General features: G+C 34.1%; 1 protein-coding gene across 1 annotated transcript; it reads right to left on the bottom strand.

Moving 5' to 3' along the window:
* Window positions 1-10,237: 10,237 nt before the first annotated feature.
* MOL1 (Leucine-rich repeat transmembrane protein kinase family protein) lies at window positions 10,238-14,150 on the bottom strand. Its single transcript, XM_079059549.1, has 2 exons — window positions 11,420-14,150; window positions 10,238-10,765 (listed from the first exon to the last, which is right to left on the bottom strand). Exons 1-2 carry the CDS (start codon window positions 13,854-13,856, stop codon window positions 10,461-10,463), a joined length of 2,742 nt encoding a protein of 913 aa, XP_078915675.1. The 5' UTR covers window positions 13,857-14,150; the 3' UTR covers window positions 10,238-10,460.
* Window positions 14,151-20,127: the final 5,977 nt, after the last annotated feature.

Raw genomic sequence — 20,127 nt, 5'->3', positions numbered from 1 at the left:
GTTAGTGCTCTCTTTCTTTCCGTTAGCCATCTCGACGGTAAATGTTTCGGTCAATGGTTGGGATTTACAGTTGAGAAGATGCTTAAATGCATGACTAACAAAACTTCTCTCCGCACCAGAATCGAAAATAATGCATGCATAAGAGTTGTCGAGGAGGAACGTACCCGTAACAACGGTGGGATCAGCAACTGCCTCCTCCTGGCCCATAGCTAGCACTCTCCCTGTGTTGCCAGTTGTTGTTACCTTGGGGAAATTCTTCTTGAAGTGCCCGATCTCCCCACAGCCATAACAGGCTTGACCAACTCCCGCTCCAGGAGCCTGATTGGTTGGTTGGGTTGGTGCCTTGCAAAATCGAGCCGTGTGACCCTTCTTGCCACAGCTGTTGCATTGCAAATCACGACAGAGTCCGTGATGATGAAAGTTGCACTTGTCGCACCTTGGAAGAGTACCAGCATACCTACTGGCAGGTGCTGGAGCTGCAGGAACAGCGGCAGGAGTAGTAGCAGCATGGACTGCCACTGTCTGTTGTTTCTTGGAGGGCTCCTGCGAAGACTGGCCCTTTCGCTTGTTCCAAAATTTCTTTTTCCCGCCACTCGCCTTTGGTGGTTCGGGAGTGGCTGTCGCTTCATTAAGATCAACTCCGTGATCTATAAGAGTTTGTGCCAAACACTTGGCACTGTCAAAAGTGGTAGGCTTAGCAGCCTAGACATTTCCTTGAGTTGGGGGTGTCAATCCCCAAATGTATCTCTCAATTTTCTTGCTTTCCGGGGTGACCATTCCCGGACAGAGAAGAGCCAGATCGCAAAATCTAGCTGTGTAGGTGGCGATGTCGGAACCCTTCATCTTTAGGTTCCAGAGCTCATGCTCCAACTTCTGTATTTCGCCCCTAGGGCAGTACTCAGCAAGCATAAGTTCTTTTAAACTCTCCCAACCCATGGCATTCGCTACCGGCAGAGTTAGGGATTTGACCCGACTATTCCACCAAGTCAATGCTCTGTCGGTGAAGGTGCAGGCGGCAAACTTCATCTTGCTTGCCTCAGGACATGCGCAAATCTCAAAAATGGATTTGATTTTCTCGAACCATCGGGTTAAGGCAATGACTCCTCCATTACCATCGAAAGATTTAGGCTTAGCATTCATGAAGTCTTTATAGGAACACTCCTTCGGGTGTCCCTGACCACTCTCCAGATTTTGGGGATGGGTACCACTTCCTGATCCGATAGAGCCACCAGGATTTATTTGCGCCATCACGGCAGTTACATCGGCTGTAACTGCTGCCTGGAACATAACAGGATCGAACTGAGGAGGTGGTGGCGTTGGATTTTTCGGGGGATTGTTGTTCTTTCTGTTGGGTCTTTTCTTCGGAGGCATCTTGTTCTAAAAATAATCAGGAAGAAGAGGATGGTATGTCCCCTAAATTTTGAATCAAGAGATATGAAAAAAGATATATCTCAGCTTGAAAGATAAAGTGTTCTACTAAGTGATAAACAAGAAAAGTTACCAATGTAAGTAAACTATCGCTAGGAAGAAACAAGTAGCAACACTTGGAATGAATCTATACACTATATTCGGCTCTAGCTAAAATACTCCTATAGTATTTTAAGTTGTATGCTCTGTTCTATCGATATTTTGTTGTATATAGCTTGGTAAGTTTTAGGCTTGCTGCAAAACCACAGTCACTCCCAAACACATGTTGGTCATGTCTCAAATAAATATAGTTGATCAGGCTATATTGACCCCAGACATGATTACATAACTATCCAAGTTTAACCCCAGTGTCCAACATCCAAATACTTTTGTTTTGTTCTACTTATAATACTGGTTTATGGTACGTATGTATACTTGCATACTTCTTATAAAATACTTATATATTTTAAAAAGTATACTTTTAGTTCAGAGCACTTCGGCCCCTTAGTGTTTATAGTTGTATACCATATAAGGTTCGGTATACTTAGTTCACTATAAACAATAGCTCTGATACCAATCTGTCACATCCCCAAACCGGAACGGAGGAAACGTGCGGGGGTGGACGACGTCATATATAATATCAAAATAATTGCATCATAGTAATCATAGTAAACACAACCATTACATTGGATATATATATAAAAGTAGTTACTTTTGTTTGATTCGAAATCATATACATTAAAAGTAATACAATGTAAAAGACGTGACTCTATACGCTCCGTCTTCTCCAAAAACTGTGGGAGGTACCTGTCTACTGATCTCCTGAGAATACAAACAGTTTTGAAAATAGTATCAGCATTAAGCTAGTGAGTTCATAAGTATATTTTGTAGTGAAAATCTGTCATTGAATCCTGTAAAAATGTTTGTATGCTTTCCAAGAAAATCCAATATTTTCTAACATATATGTTTGATACCATGTTCTGTAGTAATGTATAATGTATTAGTTTGCATGTCTGGTTATCACCAACTGTATTGTATAACACTATTTTGAATGGAAAACCATTTGTATGAAAACTCTGGCTGCCACCAGTAATGTATAAAAATGTTCTGTTTGAAAACCCTGGTTACTACCAGTACGTATAACAATTTTATTAACTAAAATAAAACAATGTATTATATCCCCTAGAATCCTCCAGTAATGTATAGTAGTTCTATTAATTTAAATAAAACTAATGAAGAATGGAATCCCGCAAAACAAAGGTTAGTTTATACTATTGTGAGTCGTATAACCATGCTTGATATGACCTAGTGACCTTTTCGACGTTCTTCAAGTGTCGGTTAAATGACATTTGTCACCCCAGGCATGTCTGCCTAACTGTAGCTAGCAGTTCAGGTGTGGGATTGTCAGTCCCGAATAGATCTATTCACAAATCTCACGCTCTCCCTCCAGGAGACTCTGGTTATAATTTGATAGGATTTAATCTGTACCCCGAAAGGTACAATTGAAGAGTTGTCTCACAATCCTGTATTAACTAGTTTACGTGTGGTGCTGTATGGTTCTTTTGTATTTGAATCCGTGTGTACGCTTAAAAGGGTAATAATTATACTTAAATAATTATTTAATGTTGTACTCTTGAAGTCCGAATGTATTTCATAAACTAAATATGTCATAGTTTATATGTTTTGCAATGTATAACTCTGAATTCATGAAACTGTGTATTGAAAACCCCAAACTATACCTATTATAGTTTGCATGTATGTTGCGTGTTTGGTTCGTGTATTGATCTGAAAACTATGCAATTATGGTTGTATATTGAAAACGTCCCTTATGCTCAGCATGTTACAAAAGGGATAAAATATCTAAATATTTTATAAAACATGGAAATCTTTTGGTTGTATCAATTGCATAAGTTTTGAAATTCTTTTGTATAAATTCACAAAATCATTTGTGTTTGGCTTGTATTCCCCCCTGAAAACCTTAAAAATAGTAAAAGCATAGGGGTATGAACTCACTTGACTGCGAGTAGCTTGGATGAATGACAACGATAAGATGTTTGGTATGCTAAGTGGAATCCCGAGCACAGTACGGTCCTATTAAGCACAGATTAACATGTACTGGCCTACAATTAGTGTCTAAAACCACCAACAAGCATAGGAAACACCCTTAGGATGTAGGAAACACTTACAATGAAGTGTTGGAACCTAGAATGAGGGACAAGAAAGTGTTCACGGCAAAACCACCATGGGTTCACGGCCCAAGATGTGTTCACGACCCATGAACACATGACGGGTTTACGGCCCACGGTGTGTTCACGGCCCAAGAACTCATGAATACTTGAAGGGTTTTCGGCCCATTATGAAGGGTTCACGGCCCATATAAAGGGTTCACGGCCCATATGAAGGGTTCACGGCCGTGAACTCTTGAAGACCATGAAGATGATAATGAAAAAGTGATGAATCAAGGCTAGAATCAAGGGGTTTCTAAGCATGAACAAGTAAGGGATGAAATACTTACGTTTTGAGGCCTTTAAGAGTGTTCAAGGTCAAAGATAGTTGAGAGAGAATGGGGATGTTCACGGCTGGAGCTTGAAGAAATGAGGAGAAAATGTGTGAACCACATATATATAAGGAGGGTGGTTCATGGCCCAAGCATGGGTTCACGACCGTGAACCTAGTTTGCAGCCGTGAACTCCCTTTGAAGGTGTTATAGGCTCGATTGCCAATTACAGATTCCAAGATAACGCTTCCCAACATTCAACCCTTAAGTGCACTTGGCTTAGAGACTCTCAAACTGACCCTAAACACTGTAAAACGATAGTGGAAACAAGTTTGACTTTTATTGGATGAATTTGATTTACAGATAAAGATTTCGGGTTGTCACATGTGGATACTATTGTAATGAAACATCGCATTTAATTATGTCAAGTATAGTGATTATCGAGCATTATTTTAAACATATAATTGAAATCTTGTTTTCCCAAATAAAAATGAATAGATATGACATAGCAGATAACAACATCCATAAATAAAAACACATGTTGGTTTCATTACTGATAAAGTAGAGTTACATAACTTTTGGAAAATTGACATTTATAAGGTCTACAATACATCAAGATAATAATCTGACAGCACAACGACCCTCCGAATAGTGTAATCACTTAGACATAGGGTCGGTCCTACAAAATAAAAGAAAGGGGTAGCACTAATGCATACCCAAACATCTAGTCTATCATAGCTGGTGAGTAGGATAGATCCTACTCACGTCGAGTAGTCCCCTCTGGTGTCTAGGATGAGGTAGAAGCACCCTGCAGCTCGGCTAGTCGGCGCTCGGCCACTAGTACTCTCTCTTCAACAGCAGCATGTCTCTCCTGATATTCCCTTACTTCCGCTCGTGCGGTAGTAAGGTCCTCGACGAGTCGGTCCATAGGGTAGTAATTCCTCTCGAGGTCTCGAGTGCGCGCGTACGTGACCTCCATAGAATCCCTCATCTCCATGACTCGGTTGGCTGTCGTCTGAGCTTGATCTCCAATGTCTGAAATCCTCCGGACCATGACGGGAAGGGCTCGGTCCGCGGGTCCTCCATGGCAAAGGTCATAAAATCCTCGCTCCATCCCAAAAGGTGGGCGTTGCCCCTGATGTCGGCTCCATCTCTCAAGATCGTAGGCCCAGGGGGCGTAGGGCCATTATAGCCCCATCGGTGTGCTAGTATCCTAGCCATGTAGGGAGGGTCGATGACTTCGGACTCTGCGTCCGACTCATCTTCCTCATCCTCCTCATTTATCTCCTCATCTACTTCCTCCTCAATCTCTTCTGGTTCTTTTTCCATGAGCTCTTCGGGGTCCTCCTCTGGATCTTCCTCGATCCACCCCCCCCCCCCCCCCGTTCCCCTGGTTGGGGAAGTAGGGGTCTCCCGGAAGATGAAATCCTGCCATCTGTCTGTACGAGAATATAAGTATAAGAAGTACATGAAAGGTTCATAATGCGCTAAAATACTCCTATAGTATTTTAATTCTCTATGTCTGGTTCCCTAGTGCTTTTTGGTATAAGGTTTGTAAGTTTTAGATACGTTGTCCACCTCGACCACTCCTAAACACATGTTGGTCATGTCTTGAATAAATATAGTTGATCAGGCTATATTTACCCTAGATATGATTACATAACTGTCTAAGTTTGATCGCGATGTCCAACTCTTCTAAATACTTTCTATTTGTTTCTTGTTATGACACTATCCTTAATATGCACACATATATGTATACTTTTTATAAAATACTTATATCTTTAAAGTATACTTTTAGTCAGAGTGTTTTTAGTCCCATTGTATTTATAGTTGTATATCCTGTATTGTTAGATATACTAGTTCACTATAAACAATGCTCTGATACCAATCTGCCACACCCCCGGACATTTCCGCCGTCCTGGTTCGGGGGGTGTGACATCTTAGGACCCACCTGCATACAAGTTAGCTATGCCCCTCCTTTTGTGCCATGTGAGAATTTTGGTTGCGTTTCTATCCCATTTTAGATCTATGGTTTGAGTTAGGTTGGTTTTGGCCATGCATATGGATAAAGTTTGAAACTTTATCCATTAAGATCATTTTTAGAAATGATCCGGAAAGTTTGAGCCTTACTCTTAAGAGATTAAGAGCTTATTCTAAAAAATGGAATCCAACTGAAAATCATGACACGACTAAGGATAGGCCGCAATATGCAAGTTGAATGGACTTCACAACTATTTTGTCGCGTAGTGAGTCGCGACACGTCGGGTCAAGGGTCACGACACACTTATCCATTGACCGTTGACCGTTGGTTGTTGTCTTTTTGACTAGTTTGATTTTTTGGTCAAACTTGGTTGATTTTTAACTATAGAATAAGGTTCTATTTGGTTTTAGGTGGTTCGTATTAGTTGATTCAGGGAGTTGTGTTTAGGGATATGCTTCAGGATAGAACCGACCCGAACCGGACTGGGCCCAAATAACCCGAATTGGATGAAAAGTTGGAATCGAAACCCAGACTGATTACACTAATACGAGACCGGTTCGATTAGAGTAATACGAGGTTCAGTTCGGTTATTAACCCGAAAGGACCGAAATAACATGTACACTATGCTTTTGAACCGAAGTAACCCAAATAACCCACATATACCGAAATGACCCGAATAACCCATAAACGGAAATTCTATATCTAGTTCTAAGAAAAAAAAATATATTAAACATTGATATGGCGATTACCCCAGTAGGTTTTTTTGAAACTTCGATCGATAGGTGCGACAATACGTAATACACAAGAGCCAGGAGGGATCGATCAAGTGACAATTCAATTTCCTGGTTGGTCCTTTTGGCACGATTAAACCTTTATTCGGGTAACCCATACCGAATAACCCGAGAACTGAATTAGGCTAAAATAGATACCCGAGAACCGACCCAAATAACTTATTCAGGTAACCCAAACCGAATAACCCTAGATTGTCTTTGTGACTTCTATATGAAAGACTATGATTGAATCTTATCAATTGTATGAAAGACTATGAATGGATCATAACAATTATATGAAAGACTATGATTGGATCACAACAATCGTATATGAGACTATGATTAGATCATAGCATTTGTATGAAAGACTAAGCTTTGTGCATACAGTTTGAATTTTAAATGTTTTCATGTTGTTTTGATAGCAAGCGAAAGGGTGTGTCATGATTATATCACATCCATTGATCTGTTTTTGGAGACTTCCGTCGATTTGATTTTACTATCTTGTTATTACTCTAGTTTTTAAACATATCTGACATGTCTTGAACAAATGGTTGTTTTTATCATTGACGGTGCCCACCTGAAAGGGAAATACCTAGGAAGTATATTTCGAGCAGTAGCCATGAACGATAATAACCAAATCCCCCCACTGGCATTTGGATTTGAAAAAACAAAAAGTGGGGAACCATAGATATGTTTTTTTATCAAGATTGAAAGAATGTATTCATCATATCTAACAAGGCCAATTCCATTAAAATCACATTTTAAGATGTGTTTCCAAACGCATATCATAGACTTTGTTGTCGACATTTGTTGATGAATATGCAAGCAAAGATCAGTCGTCTCTATCTACCGTGAACTATTAAACCACCACAAAGCACTATGTTCCGTATGAGTAGGTTGTATGGTCTTGATCATGTGATTGTGCACATCTCAATAAATAAAGGTTACTGATAACATATTCCCTTAATAACATGTTATAAAAAATGGCAATCTAACATGCATACCACAGTAAACCGACCCTAAACGCATAATAATCGGCCATATAACCGCCCGATGGATGACACTCGATATATGGTTACCGAGTATCCTATAGAAGGAAAACGTCTCCATGATCTGAATGTATTAAATTAAGATGTCAAACCAGTAGTAAACATAATTATGTTAAAATAGTTGGGCAAAATAACCCAATATTTTCACCTTAAAGGCATACATAAACCTATGCACATCATAGAAAAGTATTTAATGGTTCTTGGGCGGGTGATGTGCATATGGTCCTCGATTTTATCAAAGACGGTGGACATCTATTTGTAGGTGTAATCCCATATTACTCTTCCCTAAGGATACCCGTGTCACCAGAAAGTCTGCATATCGTAAAAAAATTAAATTCAATGTAAAATGATGAATTAATGTAAATTACTTGATACCTGTTGAATTTGATACCAGTGCATGGAATTCACTATGTAGTGGTTGCCTAGGGTATTTACCACAAAACCCTGTTCTAACATATACATTACAGACACCCGGACTGCATTTTGGTCGAATGAGTCTTTGAGATTTTGAGATCTCTCCATCGAGTCATGGCTATAGGCCGACTCCAAAGCTTTCCATACTTCACGAGAGGAAGAGAAACCTAACACTTCAGCCATTGCTTCTTCAGACAACGAAGATTGGAGGATGAGAAGCACTTTCTGATCGATTTCAACCCATGAGACATAAGCGGGATTTTGAGTCTCTTTGCCTTCAATCAGAGTTGTTTTTGGAGGAGCAGGGCACGAGCCATCAACAAAACGCATCCAATTTTGATGGAGCAGCAGTGGGTTGATTTGATTTCGCCAGAGGAGATAGTTGGAAGAGTTTAACTTGATTGTAAACATATGGATGAGAGTGTTCATAGGAAGTAAAGAATCTGTGGAAGTAGACATAGCTGATGAAGAATTTTGCCGAGAAGAAGAAAGGGAAAAAAAAAAGAAAAAAAAGGGGCGGCTGAAATAGGGTTATGAGAAAGAGAGGATCAAAAGTTTGCTCTGATACCATATTAGACTTTAATAATCTGTTCTCAATATTATAATTGAACAAAGGAAGAGGTATAACTACAAAGATACAACAGTAAATCAGAGCTATACAAGGAAAATAGATACAACTTTGACTAATTTAATAAAAATTTAGGTCATGATTTATCTCCAATACCAGAGATCCAAATGCTCACCCCTATTTCGAAAAAGTTCTTCCCATTTTCGACATGAACTTCGTGTTCTAGAGATGTTTTTTTCTACCTTGGTACATGTTTTGGTTGTTCCTAATACAAATATTACTCATACAAAAGGCCTAAATAGCAACAACCACTACTACAAAGGAAATATTTTAGCTAAAAAGCATTACATAGACAATCGTATTTCAGACAACATTTAAATATGTAATATGCTTAAATTAACGTAATGTATATGTAACCTGCGCATAAAACTTCGAACTATTCACCATGAAGACATTCTCTTGAAAAAGCAAAAAGAACTCTCAAATGAGCGGAATGGGAATTGACTTAAGTCTAAATGCGATTTTGAACTTAACTTTCCAAAATGTTACATATATGGGGGACGTCAGTAAGGAACCAAGTTTACCATGCTGACGACCCGGTCAAATTCCGATCCAGAACGCGACATCGACATTCAGGACTAATCGATTATTTTGCAAAAGTAAATTTTTGGTTCTTTTCCTTTACGTTTACATGAGATTATGTTAATTTTACTTAATATCCCTTATTTTTGTTAGCATACTCATCTATTTCTATCATTTCTACCATTTATAAATTTATTTGGTTTTTTGCTAGAAACTATGAATATTCAGAAAATACAAAATAACAAAACCATTGGATACCAAAAGGTCTTTGGCCTAGCGGTAAGGAGTGATAATCTCATTTGAGAGGTCATGTGTTCAAGTCTCATCATCATCTAGTAGATGATAATTAGAAGTAGATTAGTTTGCTGTTTAAAAAAAAAAGAAAAAAACCATTTGATTATTTTTAAATCATCTTAAACCGACTAAATAAGGCAAGATTTTTGTTAAATCCTAATGGATATAAAAACTAAGGCCGTAAAGATCGGGATACAATATAAAATATTTTATGCTTTAAAAAATCATGATTATAAGATTGAATTGGAATCGTAGGATTCTTTTAAAACATAAAAAAAACATATCCATTCATCAATTAACAATAAATACTTTGTAACATGAAAAATACATTTTTGATAAACCATTTAACAATAACCAATTCAAAAAAGTTTTGTAGGATTCATATTTGATTCACTTTACAAACGATCTTATGATCATCCCTCCGATCCTAATATCATTGGGATCGATTTACCTAAATGAGATCGTATGACATCACAATTTTAACAACCTTATAACAAAAAATAAATTTAAACATAAAAGAAGATATAATCGCATATGTATGTACATGTACATCTTTTATTCATGCTTTTTCACCAAACATGGTTTTACCCTAGCAGCAAAGTGAAAACATCAACTTAGGATCCGAAAATACAATTCAAGAAAGCAAAATGATCAACTCACCCAAAAAGCAAAACATACACGAAAAGCTGTAAAAACTACTATTTCATGTTTTTTTAATCAATAAGAACATAAACAATTTATCTACACCATAAATTTGCAACATATAACATTCTAAAACAAGCAAAAAAACAAAACCATTTTACAAACCACATATCAACATTTTTATAAACTAAAACCCTACTTGCAAAACACTAATTAAATACACAATCCATCTTTTAATTCCTCATGGGATTTATTATTATTTCAATCGTGAAAGAATCTTTAGAACTTCTTCCATTGAAGGCCTATCAGAAACCTTGCTTGTAGTGCATCCAAGAACAACTTCAAGAACCACCTTTATTTCCTCTCGAGTAGACTTTGAAGAAGAAGAAGCACCAACTTCATTTTCATTATATATTTCCTTCAAAATAACATCTTTCGGTGTCCGTTGTACACTCATTCCCCATTTTTTTCGTTTTCCATTTGTTAAAATTTCAAGAACAAGTTCCCCAAAATTAAATATATCGTCTTTCAACTCGTGATCCGTGACACCGTTGTATTCGCCTGTCATAGATAAATGATGTTTAAAATATATTCAAGAAAATGGTTAAATGCAAGAAATCGCAATGTAATTTTGTTTTAAAAGGTATTTCACAAAACCCATGCACAAAATGAGTGGCTATTTTGTAATAAAAGTTAAGAAGTTGGTTATTTTGTGATATTAACTTTCTTCTTTTGGTTATTTTTGTGATTAGCCCAAAATAAATAAATGAAATTTGTAAAAGGTTATGGACTTAATCGGAAAAAAGCTACTTTGTGTAACTTTTTTTATTTAGACTATGTTTGATGTATTAGCTGAAAATATAGTTGTCAACTAAAAAACTAACTGTCAACTAAAAAACTAACTGTCAACGTACTGCAAAAACTAGCTGCTAGCTTATAAGATAGCTGATATAAAATGACGTTTGGTAAAAACGAGCTGGAAGATATAAAATGACAAAAAAAGTCGTTTAGAAAAATATGTTATTTATAATTAATTAAGGGTATATTTGAAAAAATTTTAAAAATTGAAAAGCTAGTTTAAGTAATTTTTTTAGAAGCTAACTTATAAGCTACTTCTTGGCTTGCCAAACATACAACTTAAAAAAGCTCGAAAAATAAGCTATCTTATCAGTTAACTTCTACATTAACTAAAAGAAACACTCATATATAGTTTACCTGATTCCATTGCAGATATTGTTTTGAATGCGAATTCGGCCAAACGTGGCTCCATATTTTCATCAAAAACCACATTACTTGCCTTCAAATTTCCATGAGAAATAGCCGGACGACAATCATGGTGAAGAAAACATAACCCTTTTGCAATATTAACCACAAGCCGATGTTTCGAACCCCAATCTCTCTTGATTCCAATCTTTTCATCAAGATTCCCATTTGGCAAATACTCATACAACAAATACCCAAGATTCTTATCATAACAAAAACCCAACAACCGAATCACATTCTTATGTCTTGCATTCCCAATTCGGTTCACAAAATCCATCAAAAGATTCGAACTTTTTGCCCCCCATTCGATTTTTCTCACAATTACAGTCATCCCGGTTAGCAAAACCGCTTTGCAAACGGAATTAGATGAATGTTGGGATTCCATCGCTTCAATGGAATCAAAACTTTTTAAAACATCGGAAGCCGTGAGATTTGGTAATCCACCGAAGGAATCGAGATTCCAATTCCGGTTTACGTTTTGTTTTCGATAGTAAATGATCCCGAAAAGGGAAGCCAAGAGTACAACTACTATTGCACTTAGTATAAGCACCCAAGCTATTTTGTGATTCCGGCTTCTTAATTCCATTCCGGTGTGTATTCCATTCCCGTTGTGGCATGGGGTTACGAGGGGTGCACCACAAAGGTTTGGGTTTCCAAGAAAGGAAGTAATTTCCATTGATGTAAATGGAATTGGACCTGAAAGATCGTTGTTTGACAAGTTAAGAGATTTCAACTTCATGGAGTTTCCTAACTTCGCCGGAATCTCGCCGGAAAATTTATTTCCGGCCAAATTTAATGTTTCGAGGCTGTTGCAAACAGATAAACTCTCTGGGATGATTCCGGATAAGTGATTCTGGTTCAATTCGATTGAGTATAACGACTTACAGAACTGGAATCCGGGGATTTCGCCGGAGATATTGCAAGAAGAAGCTGAAAAATTCTGGAGCGCCGGCGACGACCATGTTTTTTCCGGGAGGGTCCCACCAAGTTCGGGATTATTAGAGACGCTAAAAAACTCGAGATTTGAAGCAAGAAATATATCAGAAGGAATCCCATTTGTAAACCTATTCCCAGATAAATCGATATAAGAGACATTACTAAGAAGCTTGAAATCCAAAGATATATCACCGGAAAACGAATTGTCTTCGAGGCGAATACGAATAAGAGAAGAACAATTGGAGATTGACGAAAGGGTACCCGTGAAATAATTCGAAAAGAGCATTAATTTCGTTAACGCACCTTGTGAACATATATCTGGAGGAATCACACCCACGAAACCATTTGATGAAACATCGACAGATATGAGTTTAGAGTGTTTGCCCAATTCTTGTGGAAGTGTGCCACTAAAGAGATTATCCCAAATAAGAAGCGATTCGAGCTCTGGAAGCTTCGCGATGCCCTCGGGAATAGAACCATTCATGTCGTTATACATAAGGCTAAGCAATTTTAGGCTTTTCAAATCTGAAAAACTCTCTGGAATAGGGCCGGAAAGCATGTTGTCGGAAAGATCTAGGCTTGAAAGAGTCAAAATGTTGCCGATTTCCATTGGGATTAAACCAGAGAGATGGTTTTTGAAGAGGAAAAGTGTGTTAAGTTTGGTTAATTTACCTAAATCCTTTGGGATTGGACCTGAAAGATTAGCTCCGGCTATATCGAGATACTGGAGCTCACTCATATTACCAAATTGCCATGGGATGTTTCCTTGATAAGAATTGTATCCGATCTCCATGTGAGTGACAGTTTGAAGGTGTCCAAACTCGATTGGTAGATACCCAGTTAGAGAATTGCCTGCGAGGTGAAGAAAATCGAGACTTTTGCATGATCCGTATGCTCCTGGAATGGGTCCACTGAAATAACTTCCAGCAAAGTTAAGAACTTTCACAGACGCAATTTCACAGACATCTGGCGGAAGTGATCCCGAGAAGCTGTTGCTGAAAGCATCAAGAACTTCCAAGTTCTGGAGATTGGATATTCCAATTGGGAAATCGCCGGAGAAATTGTTTCTGCTAATGTCAAGGGTTTTCAAGCTGGTGAGATTGAAGATCCCGATAGGGAGTTCGCCGGAGAACGAGTTGTGACTTATGTTTAGATCAATTAGGTCAACAAACTGATTGAACTGAACCCCAGATAAAACCCCACTGAGATTTTTCAAAGAAAGGTCTAAGCCGATGACTTTTGTCGAGTTTTGATCGCATTGTACACCCGTCCAAGAACAAGCATGAATATTTGGAGATGGGTTTTGTTCTTGAGGGATAACCCAATCGTTTAAAACATCTGGTGGAACAGTGAACTCTGATTTCAAGCTCAATAGTGCTTCTGAGAAAGGATCGGAAGCAGATGAAACGGAGAAGATGAACATGAAGAAGAAATAACAATAAAGAATCTCCATCTCAAACCTACAGCTGGAGAGGGGAAGAAAGGTTGAATCCAAGAACTCGATTGGGGGTTTTCTTGTGAACGGATTGAATTACATACATCGAAGAAAGTTAGGTCAATTTATGCTCGTCGTAATTATGATTTATTAATGCATTGGGACTGCAAAAAAGTTGGCAGAAAAGGAGGGAATGGCATCATACTGTGAAGTCGTAAGCTGGGGTTTTGAATTGCTTTTGGAAGTATTGCCAATTGCCATGGCCATGGGGTCGGAAAATCGGATAATAACTCGTGAAGTACTCTATACTCCTTCCACAAAAAGACATTATCAACATAAGTTCAAGTTCTATAGTGAAATTCTGTTAACCAAAATCAAAAAAAGAATATAAAAAATAATTTTATTAGAATTATATAGCATTACTATTAATACTTTAATATAATAAATCATTACTTTTTTATTTTATATAAAATTTAATGATTTTGATGTAATACATATACAATTTGTTTTACAATTAGCTCACTCAAGACGTTACATGTGATTACTAACAATTTTTTAGAACATTATTCTGCCTTTTAAATCTATATATTTGTTTCAAAATTAAATTGAATCCTTAACTTGTGAAGCAGTTATCGGTCAACTCCTAATATTGTTAGATATAGTACCCTTTGGTTATATATAATTAGACGTCGCACATGAATAGAAGTGGCAAAAACTGACACAATACGAAATCTGACACAAAATAAATGGGTTTGAGTAAAATATTTTAACCAGTTTATTTAAACAGATCGACACGACACGACACAAAAACTAAACGGGTAAGGTTAGGGTTGATAATTTCAACTCGAATATGACTCGAAAATCACCCTTTTATTTATAAGTTTTTTTTTATTAATTTTATTTATTTATTTATTCATTTATCTTAGTAAATAAACTAGAAAGGCACAAAACCAATACCATAAGTAAAAGAAAATCTTTGTGTTAAGTCGTTTTCTAATGTGGAAACAACATTTTTGTCTAGTCAAGACTTCATTTACAGTATTTCTGTTATTTCTCAAACTACATAGTTCCCTCGACCACCCCTCATCTTCAAGATCTTGCCCTCCGCCTCCCGATTATTACTTTTTCATTTCCACCTACCTAATGCATACTTTTTCAACATGTTTAGTGTTTCAACCTCACATGTCACAACGCATTTCAAGGTATACCCCTAACCCGAAACCCAACACGAAAATAAACGGGTTGAGACGACACAACACGTTAATTAAATGGGTCGGGTTAGGGTCGGACTCTATCAACCCGTTTACTGTTTTGACACGACACATGTTTGACAGGTCTACGCATGAATATAATTATATAGTTAAAATGATAATAAATATATTTTGTTAAAATATCTATGTCATTGCCATTAACTATGAAATAACTATTTTTCTATATCAAATCAAAAGGTTGATGTAACACATTACCATTAAATGTAATCATATGATATAATAGATTAATGTTAATATTGAAGATGCAAATTTATAAAACCCTAACTAATATTGAGTCGAGCATAACTGCTCAAATCAACTATCAATAAAGGTCTATACCGTAGGAGGCCCCATTTTGTTTTCAAGTTTTTAAACTTTACTAGATCGTCATCAATTCAGGTCATTAATTCTCAAATCATATTTTACGGTATCCATTACATGAGATCCTCTAAATTTTTTTACGATAAGTCACCATATGATGTCACTGACTCAAGAATCGAATATAAATTCCTTGTGTAGTTGATCAAATTATAATCGTGCATACAATCAATAATAGAGTTTTGGATAAGCGATCAAATTTACTATTGAGTGTTGATGTATGTCGTTTAAAAAAATATCATTAATGGGCTATTTGGATGTACTAATTAATTAAATCCAATGTTTAGAATAAATTATAAGGGATACGTTAATTGAATGCGAGCAAATAGAAACATCAATGCAAGCTCAAAATATGTGTCTATACCTTTTAAGAAGCCACCAACTTACGAGAATATGTTTCTAAAAAAACGACTCAAAAATTTAGACACACTTAAATTGTTGGTTTTAAACTTAAAAAAAAAACGATACACAAAAAATGTCATATTGTTCAATACATACATGCTTTAGTAAGCAGGTTGCCAAAAAAAAACTTGACCTAGATTTAAAGATATTTTCCATGCATAAGACAACCACTAATGATGAAGAATAAATATAGAATCATTATTGTCAACTAGTCACTCAAAATTCAAATTTTGAACTCGTGATTCGACTCGTTATATATATATATATATATATATATATATATATATATATATATATATATATATATATATATATATCTCATTTTTTCAAACTTTAACCTCACTTTATTTATATATATATATATATATATATATATATATATATATATATATCATTTTTTCAAACTTTAACCTCACTTATATATATATATATATATATGTTCAAATGTTTTTCACATCTATTATGTGCCAGAATGCACCAATAAGAATTTAGTTAAAATTAAATTATTATTTAATCAGATAAAGACATATATTAAATTATTTCCATAATTATATGTATATTAAATGATATCTATAATTATAATCTTTTTTTTATGAAAACTAATTAAATTCGTCATTAATGTCAGCAATAATATTCTTTCAGAATGATTTCGTATCAAGAAGAATGGGTTTGTATTCTAGCAGAGAATGAGAATGTATTATAGTAAAATATGCACACGTTTTTCATATTCTATGCAACTTTATTATATTTTAAGTGAGTGTGTTCTGAAACAAAACACAAATTCATACATAAAACCTAAATACGAATTCATTTTGAAATAATGTTATTGCTACCATTAATGACAAATTTAATTAGTTTCCATAAAAGGAGAATTATAATTATTGATATCATTTAATATAAATATAATTATGGAAATCATATAATATAATATATATATATATATATATATATATATATATATATATTTAATTAAATAATTATTTAATTTTACTAAATTCTATTGATGCATTCTAACATACAATAAATATAAAAAACACATTAATCTAACTAACTAACTAACTAACTAACTAACTATATATATATATATATATATATATATATATATATATATATATATATATATATATATATATATATATGACTTAAACCTTCAATCATTAGCGAATGACAATTATTAACTTTTGTACTAATTTGTAAATATATGTACGGGGTTTTGAATTTATTGTTGTTTCTTTTTCTAATGCATATGTATTTTAAAAAAAACATATTTAGGTCAATTGATATTAAAGAATTTGATATTTGAATGATCCAATTATGTTCATACTAAATTTGTGATGAATTTGAAATAAAATATTGATGTTCAGATAAAATTCTCAACAAAATTTTAAATTTAGACCAAAAATATAAAATTAGAGAGCATGATGACTCATTCAATTTGAGATAGCAAGTAAACATATATAAAACACTAGGTGTGAGACCCATGTACTATATGAGTTAATTTAAAAAAAAAAGTTAAATATGAAGGTATAAATATTTGAGAACTTTGGATTTACAAGAAAATAAGAAAAATAATGAATTATTAAAATTGAAATATTTTTTATCTTTCAAATTGAAACAAATAACTTAACTAAATAAACAAACAAAAAAGCTAATTAACTTTAATTTAAGAATTTTGAATTTATAAGGTAAGTCCATTAATACAATTGATATTCATTTATTACTACATTTATTGTAATTAATAAATTGAAATGTTATATGAAATTTAATAAAATAGGAAAACTTATAAAATGACATGTGGAAAAAAAAATTATTACAAATAACCACAAAATGATATTTGACAAATTGAATTAGAGTGATATGTGGCAAAAAAATATTTATTTATTAGAGTAGAAGATGAATGAGTTACCTTTTTAAAAAATATAAAATGTGTTTTAATAAACTTAAAAAAACATTTTTATTTTTTATTTTCTCAAATCTAGTGAAATCATTTCTATTATTATTACTATTATTATCGAGTAATATATATAACATAATTTTTGTTATTATTTCATTTTTATTGATTAATATAATATTTTTCGTTGATAGTATTTATTATAAAGGGAAATCTTTGGAAAAGTCATAATATTTCACCCTAATTTACGAAAAAGTCCCAAACTAAAATTGGTTTATGAAAAAGTCCCGATTACTGGAAAAATGACGATTTGACCCTTTTTTTCCGGTTTATCGGTTTCAATACTTACCCGGTTTCATTAAAGTCTCATTATTTTACCAAAATTTTCATTAAAGTCTCATTATTTTACCATAATTTGGGACTTATTCGTAAATTATGCTAAAATAATGTGACTTTATTAAAACCCGATAATTAACGAAACCGGTAAATCGGGAAAATATGGCCAAATCGTCGTTTTTACCGGTAATTGGGACTTTTTCATAAACAAATTTTAGTTTAGGACTTTTTTGTAAATTAGGGTAAAATATTAGGACTTTTCCGGAGATTTCCCTATAATAAACTATTAAACTTTGAGTTTGTTCATACAATGAGTTTGTCTCCTGTAGATAAATGTCTAAAATTAAGCAAAAGGATAAAATAATTGTAAATGCACTAATATTATTTATGTAATGGCTTTTGGACGTGCTTAATATAAAATTGCATAAATATGACAAGGTGTTTTTCTTGCATAATATGTTTTACATGAATGATGTTTGGTTTGCACAATTCAAAGAGATTATGCATGTCTAAAATATTTTTCTTATATGAAAGCGTGATTCTTTATTTTCAAAGAGTCTATGCAAGTCTTGGTGTTTATATGTATGTTAAATTTATGTGATTATATGATTCATTTTTAATTATATATCTAATTATTGCAAATATAATCTGTGAAGATCATTGTGAGATGATGTGCTAAATTTTACGATCTATCATGCAAAGCTCAATGCATTAATTATTGCAGCTGAATCATTTTGTATGAAATGTTGGTTGAGAAATTAAATATCTTTGTATCTTTTTTTTTCCTTACCTATATAGTTATATTTATATATATGGTGATAAATTTCATATTGAATGGAGAAATTAAATATCCTTATACTTTTCTTCTTATTTATTCTTCTATCTATTTGATATCTATTTGAAATGATGATAAATATATTGAAATATAAATAATATTATTCAAATATGACACTTCTCACCAATACCAATTATATGGATAGAAATATAAATAGGAAGAAAATATAAAAAGAATTTCTAGAATCATAAACAATTCAAAGTTTCTTGTTTTGATTTCGGATAATTTTTGGATTTTTTATACCCATGTTAAAATATGTGCTTAACACATAGACCCACGATCATTCTTTGCTCTATTGCCTTCATTTTTTTTTCTATTTCTTAAAATCTGAATAAGTCAACAAAAAAGTAACCAATCATATGAAGGTGATAAAATCCATATAATCTTTCTATATCATAGAAGAGTTGGTGACTTGGTGTTATACTTATACTTATAAAGTGTAATAAAGTCGGAACAAAAAAGATACTGTATTATTTTCGGAAGAGTACCATAAACAAAAAAATATATTTTTTTAATCATAATATGAATGTTAAAAACCCTACTATGAAAATACGAAAAAAACAATATAATAAAAAAAAATGAAAAACCAAACAAAGTTGTTTTTCTGAGAATATAAACAATTTTTTTTTTGTTTGGTTTAGTTTCTTTGATAATTTATAATCTTATTGGCCAATATGACTAGCCCATTTGATAGACGTTTTGCCTCTTAAATTGAAGGTTTCGAGTTCTAACTCTGCCGTTCACTAACCTTACCATTAAAAAAAAATGATAATCTTATTGATTTTTTTTCCTACATAATTCGACACTATGGACAATTTCGTAATTTACCCTTATAGTTAAATTGATACGCTATTTACAATCACGAGGTTGGAAATGATGGGAAAAATACTTATCACACACCTCGTGAAAGTATGTACTCCAAAGGACCCATCAATTTATTACTTGTTGGACTTTCAATTTGAACATAGGGAAAGGGTAATTGAGATTACTATTTTTGTTAGACCCAAAGACCAAATTCTAAAATCTAACCGCAAATAGATAAATATTGTTGGTGATTTTAGTATTATCATGTTATTTTATGTAATTGGAACTAACATTAGAGCTAAGAGTTTCATAATTTGTACTCTAATATATGTACGAGTTTGTGCGGAGTGTACGCATTAGAAGCCGGTTCGACGACAAGTCGGGGATCTGGGG

Source organism: Lactuca virosa, chromosome 7, assembly GCF_052849685.1.
Source record: "Lactuca virosa cultivar CGN04683 chromosome 7, Lactuca_virosa_CGN04683_v6, whole genome shotgun sequence".
Classification (NCBI taxonomy): domain Eukaryota; kingdom Viridiplantae; phylum Streptophyta; class Magnoliopsida; order Asterales; family Asteraceae; genus Lactuca; species Lactuca virosa.
This window is presented reverse-complemented; position numbering and strand designations above follow the sequence as displayed.